General features: G+C 43.7%; 1 protein-coding gene across 15 annotated transcripts in view; it reads right to left on the bottom strand.

The window, feature by feature from the left end:
- Positions 1–15,710, bottom strand: part of PEBP4 (phosphatidylethanolamine binding protein 4) — a 404,209-nt gene that overhangs the window by 86,183 nt on the left and 302,316 nt on the right. For 2 of the 15 annotated variants that reach the window (XM_053269485.1, XM_053269486.1), the window contains one exon: positions 3,212–4,281. The exons of the other annotated variants lie outside the window; for them this stretch is intronic. In XM_053269485.1, coding sequence (XP_053125460.1) covers positions 4,190–4,281 — 92 coding nt within the window. In that variant the 3' untranslated portion in view covers positions 3,212–4,189. Of the gene's footprint in view, positions 1–3,211; positions 4,282–15,710 lie in introns of those variants that run through there. 15 annotated transcript variants of the gene reach the window in all.

Here is a 15,710-nt window from a genome sequence, read left to right as displayed (position 1 = left end):
GGTAGTGAAATTTAGTTGCCCTGTGGGCTGTTCTTAGCTCCCCCCCCCACACACACTCTGTACGTCACTTAGGAGCACAGCAAGAAAAAAATGATGGTGACAATTTCCTAGAGAGGTAAACATCCGACTCTCCCCTCTCTTTCTCCCAAAAGTAAACATACTGGCCACAAGGAATTAAAGACAGAGAGGAAAGGATGACTATAGTCTGATGGCAGGATGTCAACAAAGTGTGACCTTTCATTTCTACTGGTTCTTTGGCCTTAATCTGAAACACCAATTACACCCTCTGAAAATGATAAATATAAAAAAAGGAGAGGTCCCACTTTAGCTCACTTCCATGACATGCTGAACTGTCATTTCCTCTTGAATCTAATTTTAACTCACACCGCATGTAGGGTTGTGTGTTTTGGACTTTCTTCCTCTTTGCTTGTAGTGTGTGACAAGCCATAACTATTTCTTCTTCTTCTTTTAACTCTTTCCCTAATCCTCACCAAGAAAGGACAGAGATGGATCCTTACAAAGCTTTCATCACTCCTGAAGAGGAACCATGACAGACACTCGTGAGATCTATAAATACAATGCGTCAAAAATGCACGGAATCATGCCACCTCAACTTCAACATCAAGCACTGTTCGCTGATCCTCTTCTCTCTTAATGCATCTCCTCAGAACCTTGGTAGGCACTAAATGTTAACAGAGACCATGTTTGCATTGCACAAGGGCTGAAGAGCCAGTATCACTGGCCTCTCCTATAGATTCAACTGACATAAGAACAGCCCTGCTGGATCAGGCCCAAGGCCTATCTAGACCAGCATCCTGTTTCCCACATTGGCCCACCAGATGCCTCTGAGAAGCCCACAGGCAAGAGGCGAGGGCATGCCCTCTCTCCTGCAACTGATATTTAGAGGCATCTTACTTCTGCAACAGGAGGTGGCCTATGGTCCTCAGACTAGTAGCTATGGATAGACCTGACCGCCATGAATTTGTCTAAGCCCCTTTTAAAGCCATCCAAGTGAGTAGGCATCACCACATCCCGTGGCAGAGAATTCCATAGATTAATTATACGCTGTGTGAAAAAGTACATTCATGTTTACCATTAGCTGCATTTATTGATTTTTAAAATTACATTTATAGCCTGCCCCTCCTTCCATCATTGGACTCAAGCTGCAAAGCTCTGGGAGCAATCTGCAGTCCCATGTTTTGGTTGCGTGCTAGCAAAGGGAGGAGGAGGAGGAGGAGTGTTCATATGTTAGATGGGAGCTGGGTAGGATGGCTTTTCCTCCTACCTTGTTAAAGTGCTGGGTACAAATACAGGGTAGGATCGTGCCATCCTACCCAGTACCCCTTCATACTACCTAGGTTTTCGCTAACCCATGACTGAACATCAGAAGCGTGCACAGCTCCAGAATCCGGGTCGGATACTTGTCCTACCCCATTAATGGTTGTGTGAGCAGCCCTAATGATAGACATATGCTGCCTTTGTAATGGCAACCAAAAACCAGTTGTCAGAGGCACTCACCCAACTCTGCCTATAGTTGCATCGGTTCTGCCACTCCAGGCTGTGCTCCATGCCTATGCATTAGTGATGCTGCTTTTTCTAAGCAACCTCACAGCTTTCTGGATCTACCTGGCATTATGTTCTTTCAGAATACAGGTTCCCAAGAGAGATGCTTCATCCCACTGCAGGACCTGAGAAACCTGATGAGTGGGTATCAGGTTGGGAGAACCTACACCTTCCTGGTGGTCTTGCAGCCTGGCTGAAAACATATGAATAGGGCAAATAGTACATGAGAGATTTACAGGGGCCTTGCAGTCCTTAAGCTTTACCTCTGGCCCTGCTAGAGTCACTTAAGCTCATGGTAGTTATGAGACCTACACCAACAACACAAAAGGTTATTGATAACAAACCATTTTGGAAACTGGCACTGAAGGCTTTTGAATAAGAGCTTAAGGGATATATATCTTCTCATTTTGGTGATATGCATCACATCACATGCCGTAGCATGTTCTGCAGCAGGACAGAAAGCTGCCTCAATGAAAACAGGTATTTATGTTTTAGACAATAATAAATGTTAAATATAATTAACTGAAAGGGCAATTCAATGGAAATCCAAGTCTGGTGGCTGGTGGACATGGGACTTATGTGGTGCAGTTTGATTCTATACACTTGTGGAACTTCTACTGAGTTCAAATGAACTGAGGACCAAATCAGGTGTGATGGACATGTGTGAATTGATTCATGTTGTTCTGAACTTTTTGTAAATAACAACCATGCCCCCCGCCCCCCGAATCCCCCCAGTTGATATTTACTTGGACAGGAAAAACAATTGTACACATGTATATTTTTCCGATCTGGGCAAATAGCAGCTTTGGTGGTAGTGGGTAGTAGAGGTTAACCTCTCCTTCAACCTGCACCACAGTCTCAATCTGAATCAAAGTTCTGAGGCGTATATTTACAAAAAGGTTAAAAGATACTGAAATGCATTTCTGCACCTCCATCATCTCATGGCTCTTATTCCCAAATATACCAGTATGCTCAGGATTACAGTCTGAAGATAATGCTACAATTCCTCTTATAGTGACCAAAGTACTGATACCAGGACATGGGCACCAAAGCAGCATTACAGAGTTCATCTTTATGGCCATAATAGTGAGTTAGTCTTGGAAGACGAAGAAGCAGCCCTAGACAATATACTGTTTTCCAGCTGAAGCTACAGGGAATGGATTATAGAATCATAAAGTTGGAGGGGGCCTTATAGGCCATCTAACACAGTGGTTCCCAACCTGTGGTACTCCAGGTGTTGCTACAATAACTTGTAGTTTACAACATCTGGACTCTCTGTTGGATGCATGGGGACAGAGAAGCTGTGATGATTTTTTTGTTTTTAAGTGAAGCATTTCAACAGCACCTACATTACTAGGAGGAGATACCTGCAAATGGGAAAAGGAAAACCTATTTAGGAAGTGTTCATTTCCATTCCCAGTATATCTTAATGATTTTTAAAAATCATTGTTTCTGCAGCCTCATTTCTGTTGTTCAGAAGTGTCTGTTGTTTACTGTGTCTTTTATAATGACACAGTTAAAAATCCTCCAGTAATCAATCCATCTGTCCTGATATCTGCAGTGATGGAGGTTATAGAAATATCCTGCCAGGTCCAGGAAAAATGAGATTGTTTCCCAATCATGTAACAGAAAAGCTAGAGTCAAATGCTAGTATTTTTATTTTATTTTATTATTGTGATCGCTGCAATACATAACAGGTATTTTTTAAAAGGGCGGGGGGACATCACCACACACTGGAGTGGGGCGGGGGGGAAACCACACACCACACCACTATAGTTTGTTTAGGTTGGAAAGAACACCATAAAAGGTAAAAGAGCAGAAACGGTGCCGTAAGTATGAAGCATCTCAGCAATAACAAGGACTTCAATAGGAAAGCTGTAGGGATGTTTAAAACTTTGTTGGAGCTGGGTAGAATGCAAATGATTTGAAAAGCTTCAATCTGTCTTTTTTGGTGGCCACTTATATTGTGAAAATCCATAGACTGCACTAGAGGCTTCTTCACGTCTGCCTGTTTGATTTCAGAACCAGCCCAACTGAGGCAGGTTAGCACTATTTACCTACACTGAGAGGAACAGGTGCAATAAGCATCTGCAAGAGGCACAGTCTCTGTATCTCGGACATAAGTAGCTTTAGCATAGTGAGGAGCAAGATTTGTGACACAAGTTGACTTGCTGAAAAATTTGCACAGTTATATTTTAGGAAAAGACCCATTCCTGCAAATTCTAGCTGGTAGGTTTAGCGGTTATACATTGGGTAACAAAAGGTGGATTATATGACTGATCTTCTGTTGCTTTGCACCCAGGTGAATGTGAAAATAATTCAGGATATATGCTCAGGCCCATAAAAAAGTTCTGCAGTTACTGCCTCTTATGTGTTACAGGTGGGGCCAGAAAGCTAGAAGTGCCCATACCGTCCTCTTCAGATCAAAGTGTAGTTAGGTGGTAGAAGGCTGGTATCCTAAGACCGTAAAATTGCAAACACACACTATGAAGCTCTCTGAACTGGCAAAAATGCATCAGATACATTAAGGGCCTGGTGCCAAAGGAAGAGAGAGGAATCACACTTGTGCTCCAAAGGGGAAAGAGCAAGCCAAAGCATTTCAGAATGGCGAGGAGTACTGCTGCTGCTATTCCTTGAAGTTCCGAGTGAGAAACTGGGTTGAAGCCACAGGTACCCCAAGCTCAAACTTCTCCACGAAGCTCTCCATTTCCCAGGAACCTGGAAAGGGAAGAAAAATGACTAAAATTCTGGTACAGAGTGGATGTGACTTGAGAGTCTGTCATCTGGAATCGAATGACATGTGGGTATGAAATACATTGGGTCTGGGTCAATCATTTATAAAATAAGAGGTGGGACCTTTGCTGTACATCTGCACCCTCATGTGTGCCCCCCATCTACACTTTATGCTCATCCCCATAAATGTTAATTGGTAAGGAATTCATCCCAGCTTACCAAAGGCTTGAGTAATCCAATCTCTTTCCTTACCTGATGAGCTTCCCTGCCAGTAGCCTGCATAGGAGAGGACTGAGGGATTCCAAAGTTCAGCCCATACCTTGCAGGTGGACCAAGATGAATGAAAGCATTAGAAGTCTAACTCCTGTCCCAGGATTTTATTGTTGTTGCTGTTGTTAATATTTATATATTGCTTTTCAACAGAGCAGTTCTCAAAGTGGTTTACATAGCAAAAGGAATAGGAAAAAAGTTTGTAGTCCCAAAGGGGCCTACAGTCTAAGAAGAAAAACAAGGGAGACACTCGTGACAGCTACTGACGGGACTCTGTGCAGGACTGAACAGGGACAGTTGCTCTTCCCCGCTCAATAGAAGAGAGCCACTATTAAAAGGTACCTTTTTGCCCAGTTAGCAGAGGATATTCCTGGAATGCATTCTATAATATAACTTCTATCTAAATTACAGACTTTAATTGGTTTTATAATCCTTCTCTTTCCCCATTGAAACTTAGTGGAAACTATTGTTTTGTAAGTGGGGCTGAGGATAATTGAGGCTGTTCTTAGCAGCCTCGCCAAACTACACTTCCCAGGGTTCTCTGAGGAAAGCCATGACACATATACTGGTATAAAACTGAAATTCATTTGTAAATTGATTTACAACAGTAAATGTGTTCTTGCAATAAGCCAGCTCCTCTGACTGAGCTATATGGGCCTATGTCTCAGCCAACAGCAGCAGCCTCTTTCGAGTTTCTCATGTGCTAAAATAATACAAACAGAAACCAGCAAGGACAGTAGATGAGAACCCCCCAGCTGCAGGAATATAGCAGGGGCGTGCATTGGCTCATCTCAGCACCAGTCTAAACTCCATGCTCATGTAATACTGCTAGGTTACTCTTCCCAAGAGACAGACACATTTTTAGTGTTCATGATTCCATTTCTGTGTTCTTTTTCTTTTTGTTCTTTTTAAAAAATCTAACTTGTACTCACAGGCTATTTGTCCTTATGACCTTTGAAGAAAGTCTTCTCACAGCTTTCCACTAGCCCACCCCGAAGGAGCCCTGGAAATCCCCAGCCACCCGTCTTGGTGAGGAGAGTGACAGAGTGACTTGGGACTCTTCCCTTTAGTGTTTTCTTAATCAAGGAAGTGAGATTAACCCCTGATGCCTGCTGCTTCAAAGCCTTTTTGGAGCTGGCTGGTTCCTCCCCTCTGATCATCTTGTATAAGTTTAATTGTAGTTCTAAAGCACTGGCCAGGCCACAGATGCATGTGGACCCTGTTGTATTTGTAGTAGCAGTCTCTGCTATTTCAGACTGCTACTTCAGACTAGATGTGTGGGAAGAGGAGAAAAACCAGTATCTTGAAAATGTAAACCCCCTGTCTCCGCAAGCATCTGATCCCATGACCCAAGAATCATAGACAAAACTGAATTTACTGAAAAACAAGAAGTGAAATTGTTCTACCTAGCCCCAGGGAGACTGCTTTTGTGCCCATTAACTTGCATGGTAAGCCCTGACTGCTATACACACCACAAACAATTTCCAGCATTCTGACTGTAGTAGTGGTGAATGTGCATGTTTTCTCAGGACCAGACATGATGGGGCAGCTGCATTTGTTTTGGTGATTACCCTTCAAAAATCACTTTGGGGAAAATGCAACTGGGCATTTTTACCAAATAATAATTATTAATCATTAAAATAAATAATTGATCCAGACAGGTGTCTGAGGGCACATGACACAGTTTTATTGTTGAATACAGTCTAGTCCTGTATGTTGGTTGAAACAGTCATGTATGAGCATCACTTTGAGCTCTTTGGAGGAAGAGAAGAGTAGAATTGTGAGAAATAATAAACTTTAATTAATGCTGCAAAGTCATGCAATTGGGACAAAGTAAGCAAGGACACAAGAACCTACCAGCTCAGTTGACACGTAACCATGAGGGCTGATATGAGGATTAACACAGGATTTTTCTCCACATTAGTTTTAGTGTTGCTGTTAAGCTATGTTAGAGAAATTACCCTGTCCCAGGCAAGATAATTGGCAGCTGGGGTTTCAGCCGAGGCAGGAGTGAGAGTGAGGCAAGAGTTCCAGGCAGGATCTGGACCTTGGACAGCTCTGAGGAAGAGCAAGGATCGGGCCGGGTTGCAACCTTAGACTGCTCTGAACAAGCGAGGTAGATCTGGATGGTCACATCAAAGCAGGAAAGATGTTGCACCAGCAAAGATCTGGAGTTGAATGCAGGCTTTTGTGGCTTACAAACTAGGTAGGGTCATTTGCCCCTGCCGTTTACGGGAAGAGGCTTCTGCAACTTAAAGGGGCTATGCCTGATTTCATAAATGCTGCTGACTCTGGCTGCAATGGGGGACACCCACCTCAATTTTCAGGTCCTCAAGAGACTCTTCATCATAGGAGGCCAGATCTGTATTCTCAAGTCATGCAGGAAATGCTGGATCATTTCCCTTGATGTGGGGGGCGGGGCAGGAGCATAGCTAGGGGAGAGGGGGCCTTGTTCATCTCTCTCTCTGGCGGCCCCCCGGAGTGAGGGAAATAATGAAGAAATAGGGAGGGGTGGAGCTGGAGGGCCCTCAGGAGCTGGGTGCCCATGTTCTTTGAACCCTTTCGCTCAATTATAGCTACGCCCCTGGGGTTGAGCTGCCCAACATCTAGGCTGTGGGAACTTCCTAACTTGTCTTATCCCTGAGTCTTCTGCCTCATACCTCAATTGGGAGGATCCCTACTCCAGGGTCATGACAGAGATGTGTGTCTCCATAAACAAGTGCAATTTTAATAATGCCATCCAAGGTCCCAGTTGTATCTACAGTATACTAAGGACAATTCCCAGATGCATACACATTGGTTCTTTAATGATATGTATGTTGCCCATATTTTATATGTTTGCTGCAGAAAATACTAGTGCAATACCAGTCTACCCACAGCAAGCACATTTTCTGCTTAAAATGTCAAGTCCTAATTCTTTGATCTTCTCACTGTACAAACAGAATATGAAGTTGGTCCACCTTTTTTCATTATTGTTTACCCAGACTGGTAGCAGCTCTCCAAGGTCTCAAGCCCAGATGTGCTCCATAAGATCCATTTTCAAGTGGAGATGTCAAGCATTGAACCCGAGTCCTTTTACATGCAAAGTTGGTACTTAGCTGTGGCCACTCCCTGTCAGCAGTAAGTTAATTAGCACTGACCTACAAGAATGGGTAGTGTAGTGATATCCATAGCATTCCCTCAGGATTATATCAGTGCAAGAGTAAATTTCAAGGATGATAAGATGAACAAATGGCAGTGAGGAGTTCAGCTCTTTTAGTGGTGGTTTGTTTCTTAAATATGTAGATTTGACAAACCTACAGTTCTACCTTAACTGGCCAACCCACAGCATCTAGAGAACTAAAGCAATTTGTTAAAAGCATGACACAGGGTTTGGATGGAGCAGGTGACTGAGTTTAGTTGTGATCCGTGGCTTGTTGTTATTCCATTCTTCTTTTCTTGGACCCTCTCATACTGCACTGCAAATAGTCACTGGGCCCAGAAGGCCGTCTGCTTTATCAAAATTCAGATCTCAGTGGTTTAATAAACACAACCAACAGACTGCAGTTCTTGCAAAACAGTGAGCTTCATCATCTGCCTCTAAAGCAATGGGTCCAGCACAGAACAAGTGAGGATGCAACTGAACTTAGGTGTATTCTCTTTACTTCCACAAACTAAAGGAGGGACCAGCCAAAGAGCAAGCTCATACATGTTGGCCCCTGATGACTCAGTGCAGGAACATAAGGGAACTGGAGGTTCTCTGTGCTGCAGTTTTACCAGGGGTGTAACAAGGCTGGAGTGGGCCCAGAGACAAAATTTTAAAATGGGCCCCTCGCTGATACACACACACACACACACACACATACACACACACACACACACACACTTCACAATATATCGTCATGTGACTTGCCTCTGGGGGGCCCCTCGAGGCGTGGGGGCCCCCAGGCAGCCACCTCCCCTTGCCTAATAGTAGTTACGCCCCTGAGTTTTACGACTGTGCAAGAAGGATAACAGGTTGCTTACCTGTAACTATTGATCCTTGAGTTATACTCTACGACAAGACTTGCCCCCAACCCCCAATGATGCTGTTAGATTTAGGTTAGTTTAGGTTAGTTCCAAAGAAGTGCCAGTGATGGAACTTAAGTCACTGCCTTGATTAGGAGAGTACATGTTGTACAGTGCCAGTTCATTCACTTTCCCCAAGAGGCTTGCCTTTCTTTTCTGAGGGAGCAGCCTTGAGTGAAAGCAGTAAATTGATTCTGTACCTGTCCTGCTGAACTCAAGAAAAGTCCCAGGAATGCCAACCTGCATTACATACAAAGGAAGAAAGGCAGCTTCTTGCAAGCTTTGTGCAAAGACAGTTTTATCTCATGTGGCAAGGAGGAGACCCCCATTGCTTTGTGCCCTCAGTGGTTATGTGAGCAGCAATTCCATCCTCAGTACTTGCAAGCATTTGACCTCTTATCTTCAGCATCTATTGTGATGCAGCAGACAGATTGTTTAGACTGGATGTGGGAGATTAATGAGAAATCCTTAACCTCCTACAAAACTCACTAGGTGGTCTAATAAATATGAACAGTACTTTGTTCACACCATAAAAATTGTAAAGAAGCTACGATTAGGGTTAAAGCCACTAGAAACCACATGGGTTAAGGCTGGGACATTCTAGAGGTCTGTCTAGTAGGGATGTGCATGGACCATCTGACTGGCAGTTTGCCAGCGGTGGGGGGTTACCTTTAAGGGACCGGGAGGGTGCTGTTGCCCCTCCCCCCACTGCTGCATTTCCCACACCTGCTCTGTGCCCAAAGTTGCTGGTACAGGGTGGCAGTGTATCTTCTTGCCGCCCCGGTCAGCTTCAGACTGTATCAGAAGTCTGACACTGACTGGGGCGGCAAGGAGGTACGCTGCCGCCCCACACCAGTGATTCTGGACAGAGCGCCAGTGTGGAAACGTCGCGGTGGAGCGGGGGAGAGCACCCTCCCTGTCCCTTAAAGGTAACCCCACCACCACCACCGAAACATCTGAACTGCTTGACCTCCGAACCAGTTGGGGCACATTCATACTGTCTAGGATTGTGTGTGCTCAGGCCTCACAGTCTTCTGAAGACAGAGAACCTGGCAAACCCTAAAAAAGCCTATTCCTAACAAACTTACCTAACTTGGTATAAGACAGCCTCCTGCGTTTCTGTGTGAAGTTGGATGTTCCTGTGGTTACATCTTTGGGCTAGGAAACCAAAGCATTGTACTGCATTCCTGACTCCTTTGTCACTGTCTCCATGTATTACCTTAGGCAAGTTACTTAGTCTCTGCTGATTATTTCACAATCTAGATAGTGTGAATTAATAATTGGATTACAGTCTCTGTATGCATGTGTGTAATTCTGGGAGACCATTTTCACATTGTCCATCCAAATATCTAAGCAGAATTTGGAGGATCAGTTTCAGCCCCATTCATGTGGTGATAAGCACACACCAAGGCAAACCTACAGCCTATCTATGGATGCCATCTATTATATTTCCAGAAGGGCGGTATAAAAATTGAATAAATAAATAAATAAAATATTGATTCTCCTGGGTGTGCCTTGGAATGTGCGTCCCAGAGCCCAGCTGATTGGCTGGGCAGCAGCTGCACCTGATTGTGTGAGGCGCACCCAGGAGGATTGGTTGCTGCGGCGGCGGCCCAGCCATGGAGGCCAGAGGTGGCGGGCCCGGCTCGGCCGTGGAGGCAAGACCCAGGAGTGGGGGAAAGAAAGGGGGGGGCAGAAGTGGCAGTGGGGAGGATAGGTGGTTGGGCCTGGAAGCAGAGACTGGGGCAGAAGAGTGGGGAGAGGTAGCCGCCAGCACCAAAGAGTGCCCAGATGCTCTGTGCGGGGTCGGCTAGTCATATTTTAAAAGGCAATTGGATAAGAAGGCAATTTTTCGGATGAAGTTATTGTACAATGCTAACCACAGTCACATGGAAAACATGGTCCCTTGAATCTAGCCTATGTAATCTCTTCTGTTCCAAATTATGCAGAATCTCTTTCCTGTGGAAGACATTTCCTTCTCTCTCTAGGGTACTAGGAGAAGGAATTACTGCTTTGTAGACTAGTATTACTGAAATTGTCAAGGCAAAATGGCACCGAACAAAGCTTAGATTATTGCCAACTGCAAAACCTCTAGGATGGTTTGCCACATTTCTTCTGACAGAGGAGAAATGGCAGACAAAGGCTTTACAGCTGTAACACTACTAGCCTCTGCTGTTCCATGCTAGGAAACACTGCAACTCTTAATAATTGCACAGTATACAAAAAATCAAAAGTACATAGCCTCCATCAGATAAAAAGAGGCAATCTCAAAAAACTCTGTCTTAAGACTAAGAGGCTCCGTCTTAAGACTAAGAGCCTAGCCCGATTTTGCTGGTCGTGTAAACCACCGGGCTCGCAGGCAAGCCTGGTGGTTTGCAAGCAGCTAACCCACTTAAGAAGCCCTCTCCTTAGCCCAGGTTAGCGGAGCGAGCACTCCGCTAACCGGGATTAACGGATCGTGTGCTGCCATGGTGCATCTGCCTGATGCATTTCTGATCAAGGCAAAGTGTGGGTGTATGGAGCCTCATTTCTAAAGCACCATCATATACCAGGCTGGCTGTACAAAATTTTTATAGCTTATATGGAGTGAGCAGCATAACTCTCATTTTAAACCGAAGGTTATTGGATACTGAATTTCTAGGCATTTTAAAAGGTAAATATGATTAGACACTATGGGGAATAGATTACCCTAACTACAAGGTAAAACTTCCTGATGTTGATGTTGAACACCAAAAACTTTGTAAAACCTTCAACTAAAATAAGGTCACACTCCCCTGATTTAAAATTTTTAATTTTTTATGTAAATAAAATTAGTGGATTCAGTAATAGTGACAGCGTGATCCCACCTCATGACAGAGGGAGTATGTCCCTGATAGTTCTGCTGGAGCTCTCAGCGGCATTCGATACCATTGACCATGGTATCTTTCTGGACCGCCTCTTGAGTATGGGAATCAGAAGTACTGCTTTGGAGTGTCTCTGGTCCTTTCTTGCGGGGAGGGTCCAGAAGGTGGTGTTGGGGCACTATGGGTGACAATGTGGGCCATTGGCCTGTGGGGTCCTGCAGGGCTCGGTTTTGTCCCTCCTATTTAACATCTACATGATGCTGTTTAACATCTACATGAAACCGCTGGGAGAGGTCATTTGGGGACTTGGGCTGAGTTGTCAGCAATACAGGAGGAGATTCTACTGGTTCTGGACGGGGTTGCACTCCCCTTGAAGGAGCAAGTATGGGGTACTTGGGGGTATTGCTGGACCAGGCTCTGCTTTTGGAAGCTCAGGTGGTGGGCAGGGGTGCCTTTGCATGGCTTCGGCTAGTGTGCCAACTGCGTCCCTTTCTCAAGAAGGCAGATCTGGCCACAGTTACCCATGCTTTAGTCATGTCACGGCTGGATTATTGTAACACGCTCTGTGTGGGGCTGCCCTTGAAGAATATTCAGAAACTGCAGCTAGTGCAAAACGCGGCAGCTAGGATCTAATCTGGAACTGCCCACTTGGATCACATCACACCCATTGTGAAAGAGCTGCACTGGCTACCAGTTTGTTTCTGGGTCCAATTCAAGGTGCTGGTTTCACCTTTAAAACACTTAATGGTTTGGGCCTGAGATACTTGAGGGACCGCCTGCTCCCAAGGGTTGCTGCCTGCTTGACGAGGTCATCTGAGGTGGTTCTGTTCTGGGTACCAACAATGAGGGAGGCTCGGCTGTCGTGCACACAGGACAGGGCCTTCTCCATTGCTGCCCCAGACTCTGGAATGCTTTCCTGGTGGCTATTCGCTTCTCAGTTTCCATCACAGTTTTTAGAAAGTGTGTGAGATCATGGATTTTTACACAGGCTTTTATATGATTGTCCCTACTGCTGCTTCTTTTTATTTTGTATGGTTATTGTAAGTTTGTATTTTAAATCTTTTTAATCAGATCCATGTGTAATTGTTATAGTCTTGTTTTAATTTTTGTGTGAACTGCCTTGGGATTGTTTTAATGAAATACACTATACAAATTTAACAATAAATAAATAAAAAATAAAATAAAATAAAATCATTCAGCCATGAATAAGGACACAAGAAGCAGGTAATTTGTGTTCACTTTTAGTCTGTACTTCATTTTTTCCTTTTTCTTAACACCCCCCACCCCCCCACCCCCAATGATAATTAAAAACAACAAATGCTTTAACAAGTGTGTCCAAACTACAGATTATCTTCCCAGAAATTTCCCATAAACCTCATAGTACTCCTGCTTGATTTAATTCCCTTCAGGATGGTGTTATCAACAAAATAGTGCAAATGTTGTACACAAGTGACATAGCCATTCACCCACACAGACACAGGCACACACAGGCACACATGGGCACGCCCAAGGACACCCCCCCTCTCACCTGTTCAGACATGTTCCTCGGCTGGCACTATTGCACCAGTATAATAAAAGAGAGACTGTGCAAATCTTGCCTGATCACCGGTGTTCCATACACACCCATGGTTAAGCATGGCAATCCTGGATGTCTCTGTGTGTTCATGATGGGCTTTCCCTGTCTGAACCTCACAAAAGATTAGGAACACCAAGCTCTCCCACACTGTTGCTGGCTGAAGTGGGAATCCAGTGACCTCCTATTGTTTTTTTAAATTTCCGTTTATGAACATATGACAGCCGTTATTGCTTTGATACAAAATGGCCAACTAATCTTGGGTGCTGGTGACTCACCAGAACTCATTAACAATCAAATGGGGAAGGGAAGAGTGAGCCATTGTGGGTCAGAAGGGTTGAAATCCATTCTGTGTCTCAACAATGAAAGGCTTCACAGTTGGCTTGGCCCATAGTTAGAGTCATTTCCTGCAGAGTTATATCATAGTGTTTTGCCCTTATCAGAGGTCCTGCTTTAGTCTTGAGAAGCTGAAAGCATACAGAAAACAGCTGTTCTCACTCACCATAGCTACCATTTCCATTGTACAAGAATACTGCCTGACCCAATCATAAGAGCCAAACTGTAAGAAGGGGCATGAGGCCCAATGCCTGATCAATGCTTTGACTACCTAGCATGGTACCAGGCATCCAAGTCCTTTTGCTGGGGCCAGTCTCTCTCCCCACAGCCAATATACATCTGCTTTTAGTCAAGTCTATGTTCACTCCTTCGCAAGGGCCATGATGGCGCCAAGCCCATTGCCACCATTTATATATCTCTTTCACACACCCTATTTGCTGCCAATCACAGTGCTGTCTGTATTGAGACATTAGCCAAATCTTGTTACTATGCATATATATCTTGCTAAGCATTCAGGCATAAGAAGAATCTGGCCCAAGTACAATCTAATATATTGCTGGAGGCCACAGAATTTTGGATGCTGGCTCTAGTCACTGTGAGGAGATCTCACACTTTAGAATCACAGAATCACAATTTAACCTGGTATCAGCAGAGTTTGCGTTTTATAATTTATCTGTCTCATCAATGGGGTTCTTCAGGGTGATAGGGGTCCTGAAGCTTTTCTGCAGAGATTAATGATGTCCTGGTGGCAGTGGGCGGGAATCCTTTTTGCCACTAACAATACCCAGAGCCTTGTGTACTTTTGATTATGTTCCTGAGCAGACTCACGCTGCAGTCCCATTCATTTAACTTAAAAAGGAGACCATCCAAGTGGCAACCCCTACTGAGAAGCCAGCTGGTGAGTTTGGGGAAAACGTATTTTTGGAAGATTATTTAGGAATTCCTTATTTGCCCTGAACCTCAATGAATACTTATTTTTATCTTCCTCAATTTTTAAATTGAACAGGCAGGCAAGAATATTAGGCTTATTCAAGAACTGACCCTGAAGGTCCAAAGTAATGAAATTAGCCTTAAAGGATACAGTCACTGATTATGTCCAGGTTTAATCTTTGTGGAACAAGTTGAAAACTGCATGAACAATGGTGGCTGTATAGCCAGTCAACATTACAATTACCTTTGCACAGTACTTAGTCTTTTAGGCAATTAGTAATAACAATTGATAATTAGAATTAGTTTGGATTCACAAAACCATTAATCACCATTATTTCTATTGTTTTTCAATAATTGTTGTTGTTAAACAAAATACAATTCTGGGTCTTGGCATCCTACAGCAGAGAAGAACATCATAGTTATACAGAAAGATGGCATCCTTCATTTCTGATACATTTCAGAAGTAACTCTTTTTCAAGGGATGAGGTTTCACAGCACCAAACATCTGCTAAAAATAGGCAAGTGCTAAGCACCAGCAAACAATATTTATTCACTTGTTTAATCCAAAGCAATTAGAACCTTCTCATCTCTGGTGACTGAAACAACCCTATGGCAGTCCTTGGCACTGTGTGTGGTTTCTAGCCTAATACTGTGCCTTCTTTCCAAATATGTCAAAGTGCAAGTCACTACAAGTGTATGAAAGAATATAATGTAGAAAATATTACATCTGTATTATGGGGGAACAAAGGTTCACAGAGTATCCATACACTGGTTGGGAGTTTGAGACACAGCCAAGACCAGAACGCAAGTCTGCAGAGCCACCATTATTGTAAAACTTACTTTGTTTTTATTTATATCCAGGAATCATGATCAAAGATATCCACCTTCCTAAAGTCAACTATAAATCTGACGTAAGAGAACACAGGGATATTATAAAAACAATTTCTCACTTTGCTTTTCAGAAGAATTTTTCTCCTAACTTTCTGTCTATGTTCATCTAAATCTATCATAAAGTTTATCTACACATCTGTGCTTTTCACGCAAGAATGTTTGTATGCCTTTTGATATTCAAATACCCTTCATAAAATTAGGTTAACTGGACACAGTGTCCCAGAAACCTGAACATCTCTCTTTTACCATATTTTATCTTATGATCCTCTACGGCTCCACCCTCAGGTCCGACAGTGGCACCACTATGATGATTTTGAACATGAGGTCACAAATTATGCAAGGCAAACTTAGGGTTACAATCAATAGGGGCCTGTAGCCAGTCATAGTTCTCTGATAAGTATACTGGTAAGATACATATGTTCAGAAACACATGTGTGTTGCCGTCTTACTCTTTTGCATTCCTCCCTTGGCCCTAAAGCCAAAGTAGACATCAAGGGCAACTAGACATGGCACATCAGCATTCT

The sequence above is a fragment of the Hemicordylus capensis genome, chromosome 8, assembly GCF_027244095.1.
Source record: "Hemicordylus capensis ecotype Gifberg chromosome 8, rHemCap1.1.pri, whole genome shotgun sequence".
NCBI classification, from domain to species: Eukaryota; Metazoa; Chordata; class Lepidosauria; order Squamata; family Cordylidae; genus Hemicordylus; species Hemicordylus capensis.
The sequence above is the reverse complement of the archived record's forward strand: the minus strand, read 5'-3'. Positions and strand labels throughout refer to the sequence as shown.